General features: G+C 57.8%; 2 protein-coding genes across 7 annotated transcripts in view; both read left to right on the forward strand.

The window, feature by feature from the left end:
* TEX264 (testis expressed 264, ER-phagy receptor) overlaps positions 1-5,848 on the forward strand; it is a 30,250-nt gene extending 24,402 nt beyond the window's left edge. For all 6 annotated transcript variants that reach the window (XM_043441910.1, XM_043441913.1, XM_043441911.1 and 3 more), the window contains 2 exons: positions 1,697-1,865; positions 5,258-5,848. In XM_043441910.1, the coding sequence (XP_043297845.1) occupies positions 1,697-1,865; positions 5,258-5,550 (462 nt within the window). In that variant the 3' untranslated portion in view covers positions 5,551-5,848. The remainder of the gene's footprint in view (positions 1-1,696; positions 1,866-5,257) is intronic.
* A 2,612-nt stretch (positions 5,849-8,460) lies between these two features.
* GRM2 (glutamate metabotropic receptor 2) lies at positions 8,461-19,411 on the forward strand. Its single transcript, XM_043443442.1, has 6 exons — positions 8,461-8,569; positions 10,284-10,866; positions 13,326-14,163; positions 15,647-16,722; positions 18,402-18,582; positions 18,807-19,411. The coding sequence occupies exons 2-6, from the start codon at positions 10,417-10,419 to the stop codon at positions 18,878-18,880; spliced, it is 2,619 nt and encodes an 872-aa protein (XP_043299377.1). The 5' UTR covers positions 8,461-8,569; positions 10,284-10,416; the 3' UTR covers positions 18,881-19,411.
* The last annotated feature ends 3,078 nt before the right edge of the window (positions 19,412-22,489 follow it).

Consider the following 22,489-nt stretch of genomic DNA (forward strand, 5'->3'; position numbering starts at 1 on the left):
CCAGTACACTGAGGGGTTCAGGTTTGGCACATGCTCGCCCCCAAGTACTGGCATTAGAGGGGCCCCAGAGCCTGGTAGCTCCTTATTCCTGATGCTGTGTTCTTTTTCACCCTCCTCCTGAAGACCAGGGCTGGGGCGGCTGTGTGGGTGGGTAGAAAAGCAGAGATAGCCACTCGTGTGTTTGGAGATGGGAAGAGCTGGGGCCATGGACTTGTGAGATGACCCAAAGAACACTCAGGTTAGCAAAAAGATCAGACCCAAACTGTTAAAAATAATGACTTACTTTCACTGCTCTCGGACGCATCAGGGCCAGGGTAGCCTACTCTGTTGGAGCGCACAGAGACTTGGGATGAAAGGCCTTGTCCGGGTCTTCCGTGGAGTCACAGGCTGAGCTCCAGCTAGACCCTGGGCTAGGACATCCACCCCCACATGGCCTCCAGCCAGCTGCTGAGGGCCCTGGCTGGATAAATCTACCTTCCTTCTCTCTCCCGGGGGCTCATTTTTACCTGTTTCCACTTGCTTCAATTGAAGGGGGTTCCTCAAGCCTCAGCTTGGCCAGGCAGGCTGACAAGTGGAGTCCTGGAGAGGCTTCTCCCCACCAGGCAGTAAGTCTCTCATTACCGCTAAGTGGAAGGCTCATTTCAGAGCTCATGGTGAGAGCCGGGCGGGTGCTATAAATAGCCGTGTTGTGAAGGTTGGCGGGTGAGCAGTGACAGGGCAGGGGCCTGGCGTCATCTCAGTGGGTAATTGAGCTCTGTTGCAGGGAGGGGGGCGGCTGAGGAGCAGGGTGCACTGACCCCTGTTCTGGTTTGTCTGCCTGTGTCAGGGCATCTCTCTCATGTGTCCACGCCACTTCCACATGCGCGGGGGGCTGCGGAGCCCTGGGTTCCGTGTCCAGACAGAAGGGAGTGGACTGCCTGTCTCCACTTAGGGCCTATAAGCTAGTATTTCAGCCCAATGTGGTGTCGTGGAGTGTCCAGTATTAGATCCGCTTGTCCTGTCTGTCCCTCCAGCCTAGGGTCTGCCACCTCCACTGAAATTCTGGACCCAGGTCTGAGAAGGGGTGGGAACCAGCCATGTCTGATAGTCTCAGAGGTTGGGATAGACCTAAAGATGCAGGGAGATGGGAGTAGGAGAGGGGTTTAGCTGGCCTGGAACCCCTATCCAGGCTTTGTCAGTAACATGCCTGCAAGGGCAAGGACTAGAGACCTGAGAGTCAGTCCCTGGCCTCCTCTAACATTGGCGGGTAAGACAGCCTTAACCAGGGCAGAGAGGAGGTCAGGTCCAGGGATGGCAAGTCTGACAGGTAAGACCTTGGCTTAGGTGCCTGGGGCCACAGATTTTGGGGCCCCGTCCTAGGGAAGTCTGGGGTGCTCAGCTTCAAGGCTCTGTGAGACAGTGCTTTCTGGAACAGCCTTTGGTACCAGGATTAGCAGTGCCAGGCTCCTGGGTCCTTCCAGCACCTGTCTAGGACTCCCAGGTCGTTAGAGTACTGCCCCCTGGGGTGTGGCCCCCTGTCCACAGGATGCTGTGTGGGTGCCTCCCTCAGCAGAGATTTGGAACTTGGGGGAGATTGGGGCGGGAGGAGCCAGCCCCCTGGGAGGGAGTAAACAGTGAAGAGTTTCTGGGGCCACTTGGGGACGCATGGGTCAGAGGCCCTGGAAGGCTCATTCTGCCTTTTGTGCTCTCCAACAAGGAGCGGAAGTTGTGTGCCCACCCGCGGCTGGAGATCTACCAGCAAGACCAGATCTATTTCATGTGCCCCCTGGCACGGCAGGGAGACTTCTATGTGCCTGAGGTGAAGGAGACAGAGCGGAAGAGCCGGGGGCCTGCAGAGGCCAGCGACGCCCCGGTGGATGGCACAGGTACAGGGTCGGGGGTGAGGGCGGGGTCTCACCTGGAGCCCCCCTCCCGGCCGTGTGGGCCTGGTGAAGGGGCCTCCGCCCAGGCCGTGTGGCACTGTCGGTGTCCAGACCTAGGCTTGACAGAGGTGGAAGAAGGGACCCACCTCCCCACGCGCAGGGTTGCCTGTCCCTAGACACAGAGATCCATGTAGGCGTGGCTTCACACACATTACCCTGGCAGTGCAGATGGAGATCCTGCCCAGGATTCCCTTCACCTTCAGATGCAGCAGAGCTACCCTTGGAAGCTCAGGTCACAGACAGCTGGATGCTCATGGCGGGGTGGGGGTAATTGCTGAGGCTACTCAGGAAGGGCATTGCTTGGGTCGGGCTCATTAGAAGTGAGATTGACACTGGATCTGGAAGGTAAGGAGGGGAACACGGTGTCCCTCTGGTCTGGGCCTCGACCAGAGCCAGCTGCTCTCTCCCTTTCAAAGAGGAGCCAGAGAGCATGCAGAGGGGAGACAGGAGGTAAGTACCCTGCCCCTTCCATCAGAGCCAGCCTTCCTACCCCAGGTCCAGGCTACCAAGTTGCTTACGTGCTCTCAGCCTACCCCTGGGCTGTCCCCAGGAGGCCAGGGGACCTGCTGGTAACATCCCAAGTGGTCTAGAGGGTCTCAGCCTCGGCCATGCTGGAGGAGCCTTGTGGGAATCTGGCAGTCCATGACCTGTGGGAGTGGCATAAGACCAGGAGGAGTGTGACTGCCTTCTTCACCTCCTGCTTTAGGAGGCTCCCTCTGTCCATCCAGTCTTCAACAGCCAAGGTCACCCTGAGAGACATGTGTTGGCGGGAGCGGGGGGCGGGTATCGGGAGGCAGTCTTCACTCCCTAGGGGCCATGTCCAACACAGTTAACTTCATCTGCCACTTAATTACCTCCGTGGGGCACTGCTCCCACCCGCCTGGTAGCGCCTGGCAGACACTCTTCAGCGCCCCTACTGTGGGCCCAGGACGTGGCACAAGGTCAGCAGACCCTGGCAGTCCCCAGGGCAGGAAGGGGAGCACCCTGACCTTCCTTCAACCTCCCTCTGCTGCCTGCACCCGCCTCCTTGGCCCACCCACCCAGCTCCCCTTCCAAACACTGCCTGCCAGGGGTGTTAAAGGACTTCTTGGCACTCGCTCCAGCTGGCTGCAGCCTCGCTCCCACGCCCCCGGCTTCTCGGCCTGTCCTCCCTACCAGCCTGCCTGCCCATTCCCTGGAGTTGGGGAACAGAGGGTCTGCCCGCCTCTGACAGGGTCTGCCCTGCACCTGGGGCGGACTCTGGGTGTCCGCCTTCCAGGGGCATGCCACTTGCTCTGCGGTGTGCGGTGGGCGCCTGGCTGCCCAAGACTTGGCCTGTCCCTTTCCGCCTCCCTGCTGTGGCCCCCGCTCGGGCTCAGAGGTGAAAGGGGTGATTAACTGCCTTCTGCCTGTTATTACATTGATGTATTATTTAGCTCCAGGGAGGCGATGAATATTTGATCTCCTTGCACTGGCTGTGGGCAGTGGAGGAGAGAGGGGCTGAGGTGTGGTGGCAGCTTCATTCTCTGCCTCAGCAGCCTGGGGGGCTTGGGTGCTGCCCTGCCTGGTCTGACCTGTCCTGCCCGGAGACACAGGCCCAGGACTCAGACTTGCTCCTGCACAGACCCTGAGGAGCTGGAGGGCTGCCCCTTCCCTGCCTTGCACTCCTTAGTTAGGGTGTCCACACGTGCCTGGGGGCTGTTCTCCCCTGGCAGGCTGGCCTGAAGGGGCAGCCCTGGGCTCCTCCTCTGATCACCCCTAGCGGAGGGGCTGGGAGAGGGAGGAGGCAGGCAGCTGGCAAGCAGGCAGGTCCCCACACCTGGGTCCCTAGAGAGCCGTTGGCTATGTGGGCAGGTTGAACTTAATTGGGCCAGGGAGAAATCATCCCCCTCTTTTGCTCTGCTCAGGCCTGCAGCCTCTGGGGCACCAGTCATCATTTAAGGAGAGATAGAGGGACTGCCATCCTGCCCCAGGGCCAGAGACAACCACCCACAACTCAGGGAGCTGTCCGGGCTCACTCTTGAATGCCTCCACCCTAGGAACCAGGACTGAGGCCCCAGCAGGACGAGGGCCCTGGGCTAGCAACCTGGCCGTTGCAGGGCTCACCTCACCCCTGCAGTAGGGCCCAGGGTCATCTGGGGGCCGAGGAGGGTTAGGAAGCAGACCCCCTACACATACCCACCCTGATCCCCAGCTGAGGCTCAGTGAAAGTTCCAGGCCAAGTCCAAATGCCAAGCAGTCCGCAGCTGCACCGGGCTTGGGGCTCCATCACCATGGAGACAGGATCTGGGGAAGCTGGCCCACCCCTCACCTTCTGTGATGTTTGACTGCTGCCCCCTCCCTTTCCCACTGGAAGGGAGGCATGTCCACCTTCTGTCGGTCTGGATTCCTACACACAGGGGGCCTGAGCTCTCTGCCTCTCCTTGCCGCCCCCAGCCATTGTTGGTGCCTCTGATCTGAGGAGATGAATTGAGAGGCTGCTCCAGAAGAGGGCAGATGAACCTAGCCTGGAGAATATATTGGGGATGGGCGGAGCAGGCTAGGGTGGATCTCGGGGCTCCCCAGCAGGTAGCAGAGTGCTCCCATGGTCCCCTCCTGCTGCTTTGGGGCTCAGGAGCCACTAGGAGTTGGGGATGGGTAAGGGCTCCTCTGGGGTGACCCAGGCATAGAGGAAGAAAATCCTTAAAATGCTTCATCCCCACACCGTCCTCCCCTACAATTGGTTGTTGAGAATTTCTCAGGACTTCTCCATCCCACTCCTGCCCTGGCATTCTCCTCAAGTTTTGGGGCTCAGTGTGGGCCAGAAGCAGGGACATGGCTGCCACTCGGGGAGCCCTGCGTGTGGGGAGGGGCACAGGAGAGCAGGCCTCCTCGTCCCTTCCCCTGTGCTCAGGCCTTCTGGGCAGCGTTCTGGCCTTGGACAAACCCCTCTCTAAGCCTGAAATGGGAAGTGGAGGAGGGGACTCTACTGGAGTCTTTGTTCTACCCTCAGCTCCTCAGGTCAGGGCTGAAGGGTCTTTAATGGGTTGTTGGGGGCCCAGGGGGCAGCAGGCTTTGTGGGAGTTCAAGGAACTGAGGCTAATTCAGGGCAGGGAGAGGAGTGTACAGCAGGCTGACCTCCTCCCCCTCCCCCACTACCCCACCCGGCCCCTGTTCCCTCACTCTGCCCTGTCAGTGGACCACCAGGCAGGGCAGAGGGCAGAGGGCAGCAGGAACGAGCCTCCGGAGCCTGGGGCAGCTTTATTATTCATGAGCATCCTGTGCAGGCTGAGTAGCTGTTGCTGGTCGGAGAGCCTCAGTCCTCTCCCTGGAGGGGGGGGTCCCAGCTAACCTGAGCCCCCCTCTTCCCGCTCCAGGTGCTGACACGATGAGCGACACGAGTTCTGTAAGCCTGGAGCTGGGTCCTGGCAGCCGGGAAACTTCAGCGGCCACACTGTCCCCCGGGGTGAGCAGCCGCGGCTGGGACGATGGCGACACCCGCAGCGAGCACAGCTACAGCGAGTCGGGTGCCAGCGGCTCATCTTTCGAGGAGCTTGACCTGGAGGGCGAGGGAGCCCTGGGGGAGCCAAGGCTCAGCCCTGAGACTGAGCCCCTGGGGGCTCCCAAGTGGCCCCGGGAGCCCAGTACCCCAGAGAAGGGCGAGGAGTAACCGCGGCCTGCACCTCCCTATGGCACCGCTGCCAAGGAACTGAGCGTCTCTGCAGTCCTCCTCTTCCTCCACCTCCTGGTCTCCGGCCGGGGCCAGGGCTCTTGTGCAGCCCTGACTTCTTCTGCCCCGGTCCTCCGGCCAAGCCTTCTCCTCACTGTCCTCTCGGCCCCCAGAGCCAGAGGACCCAGGACTGTTATCTGCACCCAGCCCCTGGGGCTGCCACCCCTGTTACATCTTTTTCAGATTCACGTTGAGCTTCCAGGACCCAGAATAAAAACAAATGATTTTCTTGGTTTCACCTGGATTTGTGCTGTAGGTTTGTCTGTTCCCCCTTAGGGAGTCCTGTGCAGATAGGCCCGGAGTGGGCAGAGCACCCCCGGCCTGAGAAGAGGAAGGTACCCTGGTACCTGGGCTGGGCTGGGGTAGGGGAATTGGAGGCCCTTTAGCCCTGCTCTGGGTAGCTCTCCTTGACAGCTGCTCCTCCATTGCAGCAGCCCCAGGGGCTCCCCCAGGCTTCAGGAGAGCAGGCCAGGCGGGACAAGGGGTGTGAAAGCTGAACCTCGGGTGCCCTCTGGGGCTCAAGGGTGGGGAGCTCGCCACCCGCCTTTGCCTGCCACAGAGGGGCGCCTCTGTGTCCGTAGCTCAGGTGCTGACCCTGGTATCTGCCCAGCCGGTGAGGACATCCCTGTTGTGCCTGCCACTGCCTGTGTGCAGGCACACACACATGCTTTTGGTGTTTTATGTGTAACCACGGATGGGTCAGGTGACGGTGGTCCTGGGCGCGGCTGTCTTTGTGTGGATGGCGGTGTGACTGCACATGCGGCTGTGCTCAGCGTCCGACTGTAGTTGTATTACAGGGGAGAGAACCTGGCTGTCTGCAACCATCACTCTGGCGGCTTGTCTGTATACAGCTATGTGTGTATGTGTATGGGGGTGTGTCCAAGTGGAAAGCTGTGTTTCTCTGTCCATGTATAAAGCTGTAGTAGGTCTCTGCAGCTGTGTCCATGACTAGCCCTATGTGTGGACATGTCCCTGTGTACAGCTGTGCATCCACATGTGAGCTGTGTCTGTGTGTACAGTTGTGTGTTTGCGTGTAACGCTGTGTGTGCAGCCATGTGCACATGTACAACTCTTCATGTAAGGCTGGGTGTGTGCACGCATGTGCATAGCTGGGTGTGTAACTGCATGTCCATGTGCTGCAGCAGGGCCGTGCGGCTCACTGGCTGCAGGCTACACACTGGGCCACCCGGGCTTGTGCTATGTTTAAGGCCCGATGTCTTTGGTGTGGCTGCCTTGGTGGGTGGGCTGGGGTTGCTGTGCCGTCCTCTCACCTCTGCAACCCGCTGCTGTCAACCCCTCTGCTCCAGGGACTCCATCGCTGACCGACCCCAGGGAGCAGCTGCGCTGAGACAGCCGGAGAGGGTGAGAGCAGCGGGAAGTGAAGACAGCGTGTCTATCTCCGAGGCCTTGTCTGACAGCTCTGCACCCTTATCCTGCTGCCACCTTGCCTCCCATTAGCGATGGAGTTTGTGTTTGTTTGGGTTTGATGTGTTGGTCTGTTGCACAGCTGTGTGCTTTCCAGAGCAGTGGGGCATTGGGCTTCTGTGTCCAGGGAAAAAGCCCGTCCTTTCTCGGTGAGAATCCCCCGAGCCCACTTGTAGCTGTGTGTACCAGAGGCACCTGGGTGTGGTGTGTGCTCACAGGCCTGCATCCGATCTGGCCTTGCCTCTCCCGACACCTGTGGAGGAAAGGGCAGCGCCTGGGGAACACGTGTAGAGAGACCCCATGCTGCTTGCACATGGTAGTAGTTAGTGTGTGTGCAGAGTGGCTCTGGGGCTACATCTCGGTGCAGCACCTACCCCTTCCCAAATCCTTCAGTATAGTCTGGCGATGCTGATTACCCCCCAGCCCCTACTCAGGGGCATCCTTTCTCACTCTGCTGCAGGAGGGAACAAGACTCAAGAACATCTCAGAGCTGTCCTCCCTCTGTGTGGGCTCCAGCTCCTGCCCCCTCCTACACAGCCACCAGTTTCAGGAGCCTCTTCCCCAGCTCCCTCCCCTCCCAGATCCCCCTGCTGGCTCCAGCCTGCCCCTCAGTGTTGACCCTAAGTCCCTGGGCCTGCAACCCCACCCCCAACCCAAGCCTGGTATCTCTTTGCCATTAATGCCCTTTACACATGAGAGTTGAGATTCGTGGAGGGGTCAGGGGAGGTCAGGGTTGGGAGGGTGTGGGGGGTATAGTAGCTTTAAAGGTCATCTGCAGGAAGGAAGAGAAGGTTCCAGCTTCCTCTGACCCTTTCCCCCCTCCCCCGACCCCTTCTCGCTCCATCTCTTCCTTCTAGTGACTCAGGCCCCAGCTCTTGGTCAGGGCTGAAGACATGCCCCCCCCCCCCCCCAGCCCTGGCATGTGGACCGGAACCCAGTATGGGAGTGGGTAGGGAGAACGGACGTGAGGACAGGGAGGCAGCAGACTAAGCCCTTCCCCTGGCTCCCACGTGCCCCATTACCTATCCCCCAGGGGCACCCCACAACCCTAGAGCCAGCCTTCCCGCTCCCACAGATGGAAACCCACACCACTGTGCGCACCCCACTGGGCCCAGTGACCTTCCCAGCCGCGTGCCTCACGCTCGCTGGCCTTCTGGGACTCAGTCTGACTTGGGGCGGAGGGGACCCGAGGCACCTGCTCTAGCAGAGGGCAGGAGAGCCCGAGGATTCAGCACCACGCGGCGGACAGCGTCGGGCCGGTGCTCCAGAAGAGCAGGGGAGTGTTGCAGGCGTCTGGAGGGAGGCGGAGGCCGCGTTGGGCGCGGGAGATCGGGAGTGGGGAGGGACGGAGGCGGGGTTGGGGGCGGGCTGGGGCCGGGGGCGGGGCGGGCCGCGATTGAAAGCGGCCGGCCGAGCGGGCGGGCAGAGCGCAGAGCTGCCGAGCCAGCGAGCGAGCGAGTCAGCGGGAGCTGGAACCCCGTGCCCCAGGCTCGCTCCGCTCGGTTTTTCTCCACGCCAGAGCGGGGCGCGCAAGGTAGGGTAAGCCGGGTGCTGCTGCGGCCGCCACCGACCGTATCGATCCTGACCCCGAGTCCTGGGGTCCCTCGGGCCCTCGAGTTCCGGGGCGCCCCGGGGCAGGGACTGGCCAGGGCATCCAGACAGCGCTAGTCAGAAGCTCGGGAAGCGGGAAGGCAGCCCCAGGCGTCCCGCCTTTCTTCCCCAAAGATCGCACGCCCTGCATCTCGCTCCCTCGTTCCTCCTATCCCTCCGTCCTTTGGTCAGTCTTTCTGTCTGTGCCTCTGTCTGTCTCAGCCTCTCAGGCTCCATCTCCCCAAATTTTGTGGCCCAGGCTCTCAGGCTGCCCTGCTTCCGAGGTTCTCCCTCCCCTTCAAGGGTCTGTCCCTGATGGAGCGTTGGTCCCAGCCACCCCTGTGGGAGGATTGTGGTTGACTCGTTTGGACTCAGCTCCCACTGGGTCTGTGCCCCGGTCTGTGTTGGTCTTCATGCTTACCTCTCTTCCCTGTTTGCTTGAGCTGTTTCTTTCTGGGGATGCACAGGACCGCAGTTCCCCTGCCCTGGCCCCAGCAGGAAATTAACCCTGGGGTGCTGAGGGGGCCAAGTGAAGAGCCCCTGTCTCTGTGGCCAGGACATGGGGTCCTTGAACTAGTTCTGCCCTGCTTCAGGCTCAGTTTCCCTCGCCTAGCCTTCCTGAGCCCGTGCAATTGTGAGAGCCCGTGTGGCATGGGTGTCCAGGCGGGCAGCTGGGGCACAAATGATGGGGTGCAGAGTGGAAGAGGGAAGCAGGAGTCTCTGAGGGCCAGGTTGAGCAGGGCCCTGAGGCCAAGGATGGGGAGATTGGAGGTAGTGACTTTCTCTGCTTGGTTGTGAATTGCAGAGAAAAGGAAGGCAAAAAGTCTCAAATGACAGTAGCAACCCACTCCAGTGTTCTTGCCTGGAGAATCCCAGAGACGGAGGAGCCGGGTGGGCTGACGCCTATGGGGTCGCACAGAGTCGGACACGACTGAAGTGACTTAGCAGCAAGGTGTCCAAAAGTCTCACCCTGAACCCTGTTCTGAGATTTTGACCAGATGGGCTGCCCGCCACCCCTGACATACACACACACTCACATCTACTTTCCCTGTTGACCTTAGGACCTGTGGCCACTTCAGTGTCCCTCCCTGGGGCCAGCCTCTCTACCTCGCTGTCTAACTTTCAAGACCTAGAGTCTCTATTTACTTCCTCAGTCAGGAGGAGAGACTGGGAACCTTGGGTACTCATTTGAGTTTCCCTGGAGTTCGAGACTACCATTTAGAGCTTCTTCCTTCCCTCTTCCCTGGTGGGTTCTCAGTCCTCAATGGCTCCTCTCTGGAAACCCAAGGATGGGGACTGGACCCTCAAGTTTGTAACTGTGACCTTCTGCTGCAAAGATGTTGACTTTGGGGCCCCGGGAGGTTTGTGCAGGGTGTTGGATATTCTTCTGGGTCTAATGTTTCTACCCTGTGTAGTTCCTCCACCTATGCTAAATTTGGGATGAGCACAGAGCCCATCTCCAACCCCAGATCCAGACAGGGCTGAGGGACAGGCCAAGGGGTGTCCCAGGAGCTTCTCATCCTAGTAAGGGTACCGCCTCTCCCTGGCTCCTCAGTCCCTGGGAAAGAAGTTTGGGGGAAGCAGAGTCAGAAGGGCTAGCCACTCTCAGGTTCCACTTCTCCCTACCTGTTTATCTGTCTGTCTCTCTCTCTCTGCAGGAGCTGGGTCCCTCCTCATCCTCTTCCTGTCTGTCCTTTCCTGGTCTATTTCCACCTCTCTTTGCTTTTGCTGCTTCTGCCCTCCTCCCCTGGAGGCCCAGGTCTGCCGGACCCATCCATCCCCTCTGGGGCCATGGGATCACTGCTTGGGTTCCTGGCTCTGCTGCTGCTGTGGGGCGCCGTGGCTGAAGGCCCAGCCAAGAAGGTGCTGACCCTGGAGGGGGACCTGGTTCTGGGTGGGCTGTTTCCGGTACATCAGAAGGGTGGCCCAGCAGAGGAGTGTGGTCCTGTCAATGAACATCGCGGCATCCAGCGTCTGGAGGCCATGCTTTTTGCGCTGGATCGTATCAACCGTGACCCGAGCCTGCTCCCAGGAGTGCGCCTGGGTGCGCACATACTCGACAGTTGCTCCAAGGACACACATGCTCTGGAGCAGGCACTTGACTTTGTGCGGGCGTCACTCAGCCGGGGCGCCGACGGCTCACGCCACGTTTGCCCTGACGGCTCTTATGCCACTCATGGCGATGCTCCCACTGCCATCACCGGTGTCATCGGCGGCTCCTACAGCGACGTCTCCATCCAGGTACACGGGGGCTGTGGAAATGGAGGCTGGGCAGGGAAGCCAGAGAGGGCGGGTACCTGGAATTCCAGCTGAGTGGGGACTCTGGGTTACTATGCACTGGAAAAGGACTAGAGGCTTTCTTTGAGTAGCTTTTTACAGAAGTCTAAGAGAGTGCCCCGGTGGGAAAATGGGGCTCAAGTTTTAGAGATTATGCAAGGAAAACATCCCACTCCCAAGACACACACACACACATCTGATGTTAAACAGCCCTAAGAAGCTTAATAGCCAGGCCTTTTGTGTCAGAACTCTAGTTTTGAATCCTGGTTTTCCCACTCACTGTGTGACTCTGGGCATTATTTCTCTTCTGTACCTCACTTTCATCCTTATAAAATGGGACTCATGATGCTTACCACTCTTAGGGGTGTGGTGGTAACTTAATGAGGTAACACATGCAAAGCGTGAATCAAGGGGGCTGGCAGATCATAAGGGTGTAATCAATATTAGCTGCTGCTGTTATTAAGCCACTTTATAGATGAGGAAACTGAGGCTTGGAGAGAGGCAGGCCACAAGTCCGGTTGCTCACAAAGTGGAGACATGAACCTGGCTGTCAGCCTAGGACCTCAGTGACTGTCAGATCATCTCTCCGTGTATTGGAAAGGGGGAGACAGAAGCCAAGAGCAACCCAGAGAAGAGAAACAGGGGAGGGGGTGCCCCAAAAGGAAGAGAAGCAGGATGTTTGTGGAGGTGAGGAGGAGGGTACCCCAGAATCTTTCAGCAAGTGCAGGATGACCAGGTGGGGGACGGGGGAGAGGGACCAAGGCCCTCCCTCCTGTTCTTCCCACAGGGGGTCGGCAGAGGGCACAACTGATGGCCTTTGGCACACCTGGCTGCTGGGGCCCAGGGGGATCCTCCTTGTCCTTTACTGGGTTCCACCTCTTGCCTGTACCCTTACCTGTCTGGTGCCAGCCTAGGCTGCTGGAAGCTGAGGCCAGAGCTGAGATTGGTGTTGGGAGTTGCAAGGAGGGCCTCGTCTGGGGGCCTCAGCTGCCTCGAGGAGGCCAGCAGAGGGCATTGCCATCAGAAACCAGGCTGAGCCCCCTGACCCAGAATGCTTATTTAGGACAGAGGAAGCAGGAGTCTGAACTATGGAGGCAGCTTCTGGCCTGGGGTGGGGAGGGAGGCCTGCTCACACCCCTATTGCAGGGAATGAATTACCGGTTCTGCTAGGCCTGCTACTGGATGGGGCCAGTGGTAGCTTGGACAGGTGTGGCTGCACCAGCACCTCCATCTGTAGCCTGGGCTGGGGACAGGGATGGGGAGGCAGCCTCCCATTGTTGATGTCTTCAGGGGCCTCTGGGGTTCTTTCCCAGCACACCCTCTGCACAATTCTTTTAAGGGCCCCTTGTATTTACCTCCAGCTCAGTTACCTCTGCCTCACCCCAAGCTGCCTGCCTCCCACAGCAGGGCCCACAGCTCAGCGTCCATCTGCTTTTTCCTTGTCTGGGTCAAAACAAGGCTCAGTCCTTTATCCTGCGGCTGCACCTGTCTGGAATGGTTCATCCACATTCCTGCCCCTCTCTCGTGCTGAAATCCCTATCATCTTCCAGGCACTGTGGCCTCATGTACATCATTATTCTTGACCTGCTCAGCAACCTTGGAAGGCAGGAATGAGAAACTGAGGTTCAGGGAGGTTTGCTAACTTGCCCAGGGACGCAGAGTCAGACAGTACAGGGAAGGAACTGAGATTGTCCGAGTAAACATCTATGTCCCAGAAGCAAATAGAGGACCTGACTCCCTCTTTTGGAACCTGGGCCACCCCCTGCTCTCACCCACCATGCCACCAGGTTCTTGGCTGGACCCCACTCTTAGGGGCATATCCCAGGGATCTGAGGCTGAGAGACTGGCTGCCAGGTAGGCAGGAAGCCTTGTTAATTTCAGGCTCAGGCATCCAATAGAGATCCACTCTTGGGCTCTCAGGGCTATGGAGCCCTCAAATCTTAGTCTTCCTTCTTCAGGGAGCCTTCTCCTTCTCTTTCCATCATCCCAGCAGCGTTGACTCTGGGGTAGAGAGCTTAAGACCCCTGAGCATCCCAGAGGTCATGCAGTGCCTCGTCCCTGTGCAGCCAACGGCCAACCTATCTCCACCCAGGACTTAGGTTTTTCCTTAGCTCTCTCTTTTTGCTACAGCTGTTCATCTGAAGGGAGACGGGGGGGGGTTTGAGTGTGGCTCAGGACCCTGGTGCCCTGGCCCTAGGTCTTTCTGAGCCCTTAGGAAGGGACAGAAAACTTGCTGTCCCCAGGGAGAAGACACATCAAGACGATGTAGGTCTTTGGAGAGAGGGAGACATCATAGATGACCACATGGGCACTTGATCCCAAAGTCTGATAGCTGGGTTGAGGGGCACAGCTGTCTCCAGCATTTGACTTGGTCTCTATCTCTGCCCTCTCGACCACCCCCATCCATGCCCGCCCCACTGCAGGTGGCCAACCTCCTGCGGCTATTTCAGATCCCTCAGATCAGCTATGCCTCTACCAGTGCCAAGCTGAGTGATAAGTCCCGCTATGACTACTTTGCCCGCACAGTGCCTCCCGACTTCTTCCAAGCCAAAGCCATGGCTGAGATTCTCCGCTTCTTCAACTGGACCTATGTATCCACCGTGGCATCCGAGGGTGACTATGGTGAGACAGGCATCGAAGCCTTTGAACTAGAGGCCCGCGCCCGCAACATCTGCGTGGCCACCTCGGAGAAGGTGGGCCGCGCCATGAGCCGCGCAGCCTTCGAGGGCGTGGTGCGAGCCCTGCTGCAGAAGCCCAGTGCCCGCGTGGCTGTCCTGTTCACCCGCTCCGAGGACGCCCGTGAGCTCCTCGCTGCCACCCAGCGCCTCAATGCCAGCTTTACCTGGGTGGCTAGCGATGGCTGGGGGGCCCTGGAGAGTGTGGTGGCAGGCAGCGAGGGTGCTGCTGAAGGCGCCATCACCATAGAGCTGGCTTCCTACCCCATCAGCGACTTTGCCTCCTACTTCCAGAGCCTGGACCCATGGAACAACAGCCGGAACCCCTGGTTCCGTGAGTTCTGGGAGCAGAGGTTCCACTGCAGCTTCCGACAGCAAGACTGTGCAGCTCACTCCTTGCGGGCCGTGCCCTTTGAGCAAGAGTCCAAGATCATGTTTGTGGTCAATGCGGTGTATGCCATGGCCCATGCCCTGCACAACATGCATCGCGCCCTCTGCCCCAACACCACCCACCTCTGTGATGCAATGCGGCCTGTCAACGGGCGCCGCCTCTACAAGGACTTCGTGCTCAATGTCAAGTTCGATGGTAATGGTGCCGGCCAGGTCCACCAAGCTGCTGTCTCTCGGAGGGTGAGAGGGAGCAGGCCCTCAGGTTCTAGCACATGGCTAGGAAAATACAGCCCACCACAAGTCAGGGATTTACCCAAGGGGCTGGTGTCAGAGTTGGGACAAGGCCAGCCAGGCAGGGAAGACTCCAACAGGAGCCAGGCCTGAGGTGCCACTTCCTGACATCCTTCCAGAGGGTAGACATCTGGCCTGGCTCTGCACTGTAAGGGTCTCTGCTTCCTGCTTGGGCCTTGCCTTCTATCTCCTGCCTCTTATCATGCAGGGAGTAGAGATCGGGAGACCTCAAGCCCATTGTCAGGCAGCAGGATATCAGAGAGAGTGAGAATAAAGGTGCATCAGGATGACCCTGTATTTTTCAGGAAAATTTCTATTCCTAATCTTGCTTTTCCACTCAAGGTGGCCACAGTCTCTTCAAACCAAAATTATCTTAATAGAAGTTCCAGCTTCAAGAAAAATAAATGCCACAGAGTCATCTCTGTGCTTCAGAAAGAATGACTGCAGGAGCAGTGAGAGAGGGTGCCAGAGCTTGGAGCTCTGGATCAGGATCAAGAAGAGTAGCAATTCCTATAAGATTGACATTCAGAGTTATGGGAGAGTCAGGCTGGGGGTTACTGCTGCATTTGGGTCTGATTGGGTTGACATTAGAACAAGGCTAAATTTAGCCCTCTGGGCTAAGTGGAATTTATAGTAGGGCTCAAGTTGGATTTTGAAGACTTCGAGGACTGGGTAGAAAGAGGAGAGGCTGTGGGGGACCTGCCTTTGACTCCAGGCAGCACCATTCACCTTGGGGTCTTAAGCATATCATCTGCTAACTTGAATACCATGTGTCACTGGGACCTGGGATGATGGGGTCCCTGCCTTCTCAGCCTGGTTGGGCGATGTGAGGATCACAGGGGGATGGGGGTGGGGAGTGGAGTGACTTGTGAGCTGCCTGCCAAGCACATCTAGAAGGAATCCTCCAGGTGACCACTGAGGTTGGGATTCACTTATACAGCAATCAGTGTTAGGACTGGTGGGGGGCTGGAGATATCACTGATGGGATTAAGTAGGACCAGGACTAGACCTAAGGTCAAGTTTAGCTTTTGGGGGTCTCCATGTTAAGTTTGGAGAAAGGGCTGTGGTGTGTTTTGGGATACCATTGGGGTCTGGGTTGGAAGGTCTAAGACTGGGTTTTGGGAGTCATGGTTGGGTTGGTGTGGGCATTAGGTTTGTGGAGATGCCTGAACTTTAAGCCTGGGGTTCTGTTTGGGGCTTGGGCTTGGGGTCTGTTATTTATTTAGGCCTCTCATTTAGAAAAATAGCTGGTTAGGCAGGCTTTAGTGCTGGGGCGAGGATCAGAAGGACAAGGGACTTCAGCTCTGGGGTTTGGGTTCCATGTTAGGGCTGAGGTCACATCAGGATGAACCAATCCAACCCTCTCTTCCTTCCCTCCCCGACCCCAGCCCCCTTCCGCCCAGCTGACACCCACAGCGAGGTCCGCTTCGACCGCTTTGGGGACGGTATTGGTCGCTACAACATCTTCACCTACCTGCGGGCAGGCGGTGGGCGCTATCGCTACCAGAAGGTGGGCTATTGGGCAGAAGGCCTGACCCTGGACACCAGCCTCATCCCGTGGGCCTCACCCTCAGCCGGTCCCCTGCCCGCCTCTCGCTGCAGTGAGCCCTGCCTCCAGAATGAGGTGAAGAGCGTGCAGCCGGGGGAGGTCTGCTGCTGGCTCTGCATTCCCTGCCAGCCCTACGAGTACCGACTGGATGAGTTCACCTGCGCCGACTGTGGCCTGGGCTACTGGCCCAATGCCAGCCTCACTGGCTGCTTCGAGCTGCCCCAGGAATACATCCGCTGGGGTGATGCCTGGGCCGTGGGACCTGTCACCATCGCCTGCCTAGGCGCCCTGGCCACCCTGTTTGTCCTGGGTGTCTTTGTGAGGCACAACGCCACCCCTGTGGTCAAGGCCTCGGGCCGAGAGCTCTGCTACATCCTGCTGGGCGGCGTCTTCCTCTGCTACTGCATGACCTTCGTCTTCATTGCCAAGCCATCCACAGCAGTGTGCACCTTACGGCGCCTCGGTTTGGGCACTGCCTTCTCCGTCTGCTACTCAGCCCTGCTCACCAAGACCAACCGCATTGCGCGCATCTTCGGTGGGGCCCGGGAGGGAGCCCAGCGGCCGCGCTTCATCAGCCCTGCCTCGCAGGTGGCCATCTGCCTGGCCCTTATCTCAGGCCAGCTGCTCATCGTGGCCACCTGGCTGGTGGTGGAGGCCCCGGGCACAGGCAAGGAGACAGCCCCTGAGCGGCGGGAGGTAGTGACATTGCGCTGCAACCACCGCGATGCAAGCATGCTGGGCTCGCTGGCCTACAATGTGCTCCTCATTGCACTCTGCACGCTCTATGCCTTCAAGACCCGCAAGTGCCCCGAAAACTTCAATGAGGCCAAGTTCATCGGCTTTACCATGTACACCACCTGCATTATCTGGCTGGCCTTCCTGCCCATCTTCTATGTCACCTCCAGTGACTACCGGGTGAGCGACCTGCTCCAGGGCAGGCTGAGGTGGGTGGGGGGCGGCAGAGCAGGACAGGGGACCTTCTGATTCCTGGTACCTCCCTCATTGAGTCTTCTGATAACTCTGAGGCTCCAACAGGTTAAATGCTCACCCAGGAGCTCACAGCTTATGGTGGCCCAATTGGGACTGGACTCCAGGGCAAGTGGGAAGGCTGAGTGGGGCCTAGAAGGAGTCCTGGAACTGAACTCTGCAGTGCAGTCAGGCTGGAATAGGTAGGGTGGAGGTGGGGAGGACAGTCAATATGGAAACTGATTGGAACAGAGGGTCTGCACTGCCCTCCCCACTGCCCTCTGCCTTGAGTTTCAGTGGGGGGTATACATGATGGAAAGGTAGGCAGAGGTGAGAAGGAGGCAGGAATGAGAATGGCAGGGCGGGGCTGTGGAGCCAGCAGCCCCGAAGAGTGTGATGCTCTGATGCCCCTCGGAGCTGGGCAGTGTGACGGGGCACCCCCGGAGCTGTGTGACTCTGGGGTTGAGAGATGAAACCAGGGGATTCAGGAAAGGTGAAGCAAGGAGCGGGAGGTGATCTGGGATGTAGAGCTTGGGAAGATCAAAGCAGGTGAAAACTGTACCCCAGTTGGTGACTTCCAAGCAAAATTCCAACTGGCACTGAATGCTCCATGGGTCTGCTCAGCTTCAAGGGACAATGGCTGGTTCAGATGGGGTGCTCAGGGAAGGCTTTTCCGAGGAGGTGACAGGTGAGCGGCGTTCTTAACAATAAGAGGATAGTCTTCAGTGGTCCTCATGACTGTGTAGTAAATTCCATGACTCTCTCCATTTTACAGATGAAGAAATGGAGACTCAGGGAGGTTCAATCCCTTCCCTTAGGTCACTCAGCATGGGAGTATAGAGTAGGGTCTGAGCTGACAATCTTAACAATTAAAGGAGCAGGAAAATCGAGGCAACAGCCCCTGCAAAGGCCCCCTCCCTCAGGACAGAGGTATGGTGGGCAGGGCCAGGGCCAGGGCCAGCTGGGCTTGGCTGCTCAAGCGAGCGCCTGCTGGGCCACCTGCCTGGGCGGTGGAGGATGAGCTGGGGAGGGAATCTGCTCTGACTCAACCTGTATTTGCATATCATTTGCACTTGCATGCCAGTCATAAGTGGCTAAGGACTCAGCTGGGAGGTACACACACCAACCCCAAACACGAGTGCACACACACGTATCCCTACATTCACACACATGTGCATATACCTGCACACCTGGCATGCATCCACATCTACCCACCTACACACATCCGTACACATGCATCCTACAGTTTCACACACAACTGCCTACTCTCACCATCCCCTACACACACACCCGCATACAGATACACATGCGACTACATGCCAGCACTCCATGCCTGCACCCCCCACACAGACACATGTCTGCACACACACTCCCATGCATACATGCACCTTGCATGTTCACCCTAACCCCACAGCTAGAACTTTGGTCTTCCTGGAAGACGGTGCACTGAGGCTGATGCTGGGACTGTGCCCAACCTTCCTAAAAATTCTCTGGGACTTGGCAAATGGACCAAGGCCCAGGGCTGGATGCTTATGGTCCCCACTGCTGGGACCCCACCACTTGGGCAGGGTTCCCGGGGCCAGGTCCAGGCCTTGGGACAGACTCATCCTTGACCTCTCCCACTGCAGGTGCAGACCACCACCATGTGCGTGTCGGTAAGTCTCAGTGGCTCTGTGGTGCTCGGCTGTCTGTTTGCACCCAAGCTGCACATCATCCTGTTTCAGCCGCAAAAGAACGTGGTCAGCCACCGCACGCCCACCAGCCGCTTCGGCAGCGCAGCTGCCAGAGCCAGCTCCAGCCTCGGCCAAGGTCAGCGTCCATCTATGATAAGCCCCTGCCCCAACTCTCAGCATGGGGGCCACTTCCTGGGTTACTGAGATTCTTTGGCTGGGGGTGGAGTGCCCCCCAGATGAGGCTGAACAGGAGCGGGGTGGGAGGGGGTGGTGAGCTACTTTCCGCAGTCCTGCCTCACTGATGCCCACTGACTGAAGGGACCTCAAGACTAGCCCCAACCTCCAGTTTCCTCTTCCTAGGGTCTGGCTCCCAGTTTGTCCCCACTGTTTGCAACGGCCGCGAGGTGGTGGACTCAACAACATCGTCGCTTTGAGGATCCCCACACTCCTTCCCTGACATGGCTGCTCCCCAGAGCCTGGTGCAGACCCGTGTCCAGGGCCAGGAGGAAGATGACTGGAGCACTGCAATAATGCCAACCCCGTGCCCACCCCCAGTGCCACTCACCACCCTACTTACTCCAACCCTTTAGAGTCAGAAGCTGGGATCCCTGGCCTGGGAGCCTCAATAATGACCACCAACTGCCCTTGTAGCTATGTCCCCTCCTTGCCAGGCCCAGGACTTGAAAGGGAGCAAGCCAGGGCCCACTCTGCCCTGGAATAGAGTGGCTGAGGACTGCAGGCCCCAATCCCCAATCAGTAAAGGTGCTTCCAGCCCTACCCCTCCCTCCTTCTAGGGCCTTTTAAATTTTTTATATAACTTATTTTGGGATGGGGAGGGGGGTTAAAATGGGGACTGTCCCTCCTCCTGCACAGTAGTTTGTCCTGTGGTTTATTTTGTATTATCTGTAAATGAAGTGTCTTTATTAAAAAAAAAAAAAAGAAAATCACACTTTGCCTCTGATCCAGGGAGGTCCTTTCATCCCCGCCCCAGCCTCTAAGTCTTCATTTTGCTAGAATTTGTTCACTCTGCCCTGTGCCGGTTGTGCTAGGAGGTCTGAGTCCTGCCTGATGGAGAGACAGAAAATAAATAAGTCATCCTTCCTTGAAAGGAGCTGCTACAGACTGGCCAAGGCACCACTGGGGTGAGGATAGGAGGTTTAAATGGATACAAGCTCATCTGGCTGTCTAGGGCAGAACCTGGGCGGTGTGAGTGATGCAGCAGGAGAGGCAGCTGACTGTGACCCTTGCTCCTGCCTAGCATTTGAGGAGTCTTTGATCAGTGCAGAGCCAGGCTGGACATCTGAGGTGGAGGGAGGCAAGAGGAGGCTTGAGCATCGCGAGGAAGGAGGAGGTGGGGCAGCGAGGGGAGTTGGAGAGGCCATCTGCTGTTAGTCCGATGAGAGGAGGAAGAAGAGGCCTTCCTCTCTCCCTGAAGGAACTCGCTCAGCTGTTGGATGGTGGAGCCCAGGATCCTCGGGCAGCCCCCGAGATTGCAGTCTGGAATTTACCAGCAGGGGGCGCTGAGGCACAGGCTCAGCCGCACTGCGCAGGCAAGTAACCGCTGCCCTCCTGTGGCCTAGGGGACTGTGGGCGCCCGACTACCACAGGAGCCGAGGAACCTCTTTGGGGGAAGCCCCAGAGTGAGGTATCTCAGAGGGACAAAGTCCTGCACTGGGAGACGGGCGGGCCAAGGACATTTGTTATTTTTAAGTGAATTCATTTGCATCTATAGACTAGTGAGGCTGTGGGCTAACAATTTAACTTTGGGCTAACAATTTAAGAAATGAAAACAGAAAACTGAAAAAAGAAAATTGTAGGCTTTCCCTCTCGAGCTAATATTTGGGGTGTAGGGATGCCAAATAAAATACAGAGTGCCCAGTCATGTTTGAATGTTAAGTAAACAATGAAAGCTTTTTCTTTTTTGGTGTGAGTATATCCCATATTTGGGGTATACTTATACTAAAAATTTTAATGTTTATCTGACATTCAAATTTAACCGGGCGTCCTGTATTTTCGGGCTTCCCCAGTGGCTCAGCGGTAAAGAATCTGTCAGCAATAAAGGAGGAGTAGAAGACTCGAGTTCGATTTCTGGGTCGGGAAGATCCCTGGAGGAAGGAATGGTAACTCACTCCAATATTCTTGCCTGGAGAATCCCATGGACCGAGGAGTCTGGTGGGTTACAGTCCATGGGGTCGCAAAGAGTCGGACATGACTTAGCGACTAAACAATAACAAACATGGTTCACAGCTAAAAAGGTACAACGGGTAGTCAGTGAAGAATCTCCTTCTATCCCTGCTACCCATCCAGAGAGAAGGGCCCAGAGGCTGGGGGTGGGGAAGAATGGCAGGAGGCGAGTGAAGAATTCCTAAAGTCGGTGCTCAAGTCTGTGGGCCACATCCCTTTCCTTCCCCGGGCCCCTCCTCCGTTCCCTCCCTTCGCATCCCCACGCCACGATAGCTGTGGTAGGCGGAGAATCTCACCTCAGCCCTCCTCCCTTAGACCAGCCAACACCAGGACTCCGCTCAGGGAGGGGACATGACGGGGCGAGGTGGAGGCACCGTGTCTGCTCTTAGGGGGACCGAGGCCCCGGCGTCCCTTCGAGGACCCTTCCAATCGGGCAACCCTGGAGAGACACCGGCGCGGCAGCAAATGAGGGTTACCGCGGGGGCGTGGATCCCGGGGGCGTGGCCCCCGAGAGAGAGGGACTCAGTCCCGCCCCCGCCGCGTCGCCATAGGGCGAGGCTGGGTAGGGGCGGGGCCGGCTGCTGGCCGCTGTGGCAGACCGCAGAGGGGGCGGGCTGAACTCCGCCACCGAGCGCGACTGTGCGAGAAGGTGCGAAGGTGCGACAGGCCGCGCAGCGAACGTTAGCGGCCAGGATGACACGGCGCGGAACCTCCCGGCTCACGACACCCAGACGGCTTGTGGCGCCAGAGGGCTCTCGAAGGGACCGCGGCAAGGCCACAGCGCGAAGTCTCTCACAGTCCGTTTAAGTAAGGCTGCATTTTGTATTTCCACACAGTTGAACGTCCTGGCGGCTAATTAAATGGTGAATAAGGCAAATCCTGAGGGAGAGCTCCTCTGGTTGCGGTCTCACAGGTAGCCTGTGAGAATGGTTGGCAGCTTTTTTCTGACGTACCTTGCAACAGTGAGAAGTGCAGGAGCGACCGGAGACGTTGAAAAGTATCTGACAGAGCTCTTTCCCCCTATTTCCAGCGGAGTGAGGCGTGAAAGGAAGAGTAAGCTTGGGATGAAGAGAGACTAGTTGAAGCCTAAGGGCAGCTTTAAATAAGTCCGTCAGCGAAGCTGTGGGGAAGGGGAGGTGTTACACTCTTAACTGTGTGCCTGAAATTTTCCTGTTTTTCTCTAGTCCGCCTCATGACCCAGTCACCCGCTGGAGGGAGGTGTGTTTGTGTTTAATGGAGGGAATTTTAAATTTTTATGTATTTTTGACCACACTGGGTCTTGGTTGTTGCGCTGGCTCTTTCTAATTGCGGGTAGCGGGGGCTACTCTTCGTTGCAGTGCACGAAGGGGTACTGGGCTGATGGCGGTAGCTTCTCTTGTTGGGAAGCACAGGCTTTGGGGCGCGCGGGCTTCAGTAGTTGCGGCTCCCGGGCTTCGTTGCACGGCGGTACGTGGAATCTTCCCAGATCAGGAATCGAACACCTGTCTCTTGCATTGGCAGGTGGATTTTTTAAAAATTATTTATTATTATTATTGGCTGTGGTTGGTTTTTGTTGCTGCGCGGGTTTCTCTAGTTGCGCCAGAGGCGAGCAGAGGCTACTGTGCTTTGAGGGCATGCAGGATTCTCAGTGCGGTGGCTTCTTGTTGCGAACAACAGGCTCTAGACTCGGGGGTTTAGTTGCTCCGCGGCATGTGGGATTTTCCCGGACCGGGGATGGAATCCGTGTCCCCTATATTGGCAGGGAGATTCTTAACCACTGGACCACCAGGAAAGTCCTGGAGGGAAATTTCTTGTGGTAAACTGTTGGTAGCCGTCAGCCTGTCTGGGTGGACCTGGTTCTCTGTCAAAAAGGGGCTTGG

The sequence above is a fragment of the Cervus canadensis genome, chromosome 22, assembly GCF_019320065.1.
Source record: "Cervus canadensis isolate Bull #8, Minnesota chromosome 22, ASM1932006v1, whole genome shotgun sequence".
In the NCBI taxonomy this organism is placed as follows: Eukaryota; Metazoa; Chordata; class Mammalia; order Artiodactyla; family Cervidae; genus Cervus; species Cervus canadensis.

Coding starts and splice junctions, on each gene's coding strand:
- GRM2 (XM_043443442.1), top strand. CDS start 10,417: ATGGGATCACTGCTTGGGTTCCTGGCTCTGCTGCTGCTGTGGGGCGCC. Junction 14,164..15,646: donor GCTCAATGTCAAGTTCGATG/GTAATGGTGCCG, acceptor CCCCGACCCCAG/CCCCCTTCCGCCCAGCTGAC. Junction 18,583..18,806: donor CAGCTCCAGCCTCGGCCAAG/GTCAGCGTCCAT, acceptor TCCTCTTCCTAG/GGTCTGGCTCCCAGTTTGTC.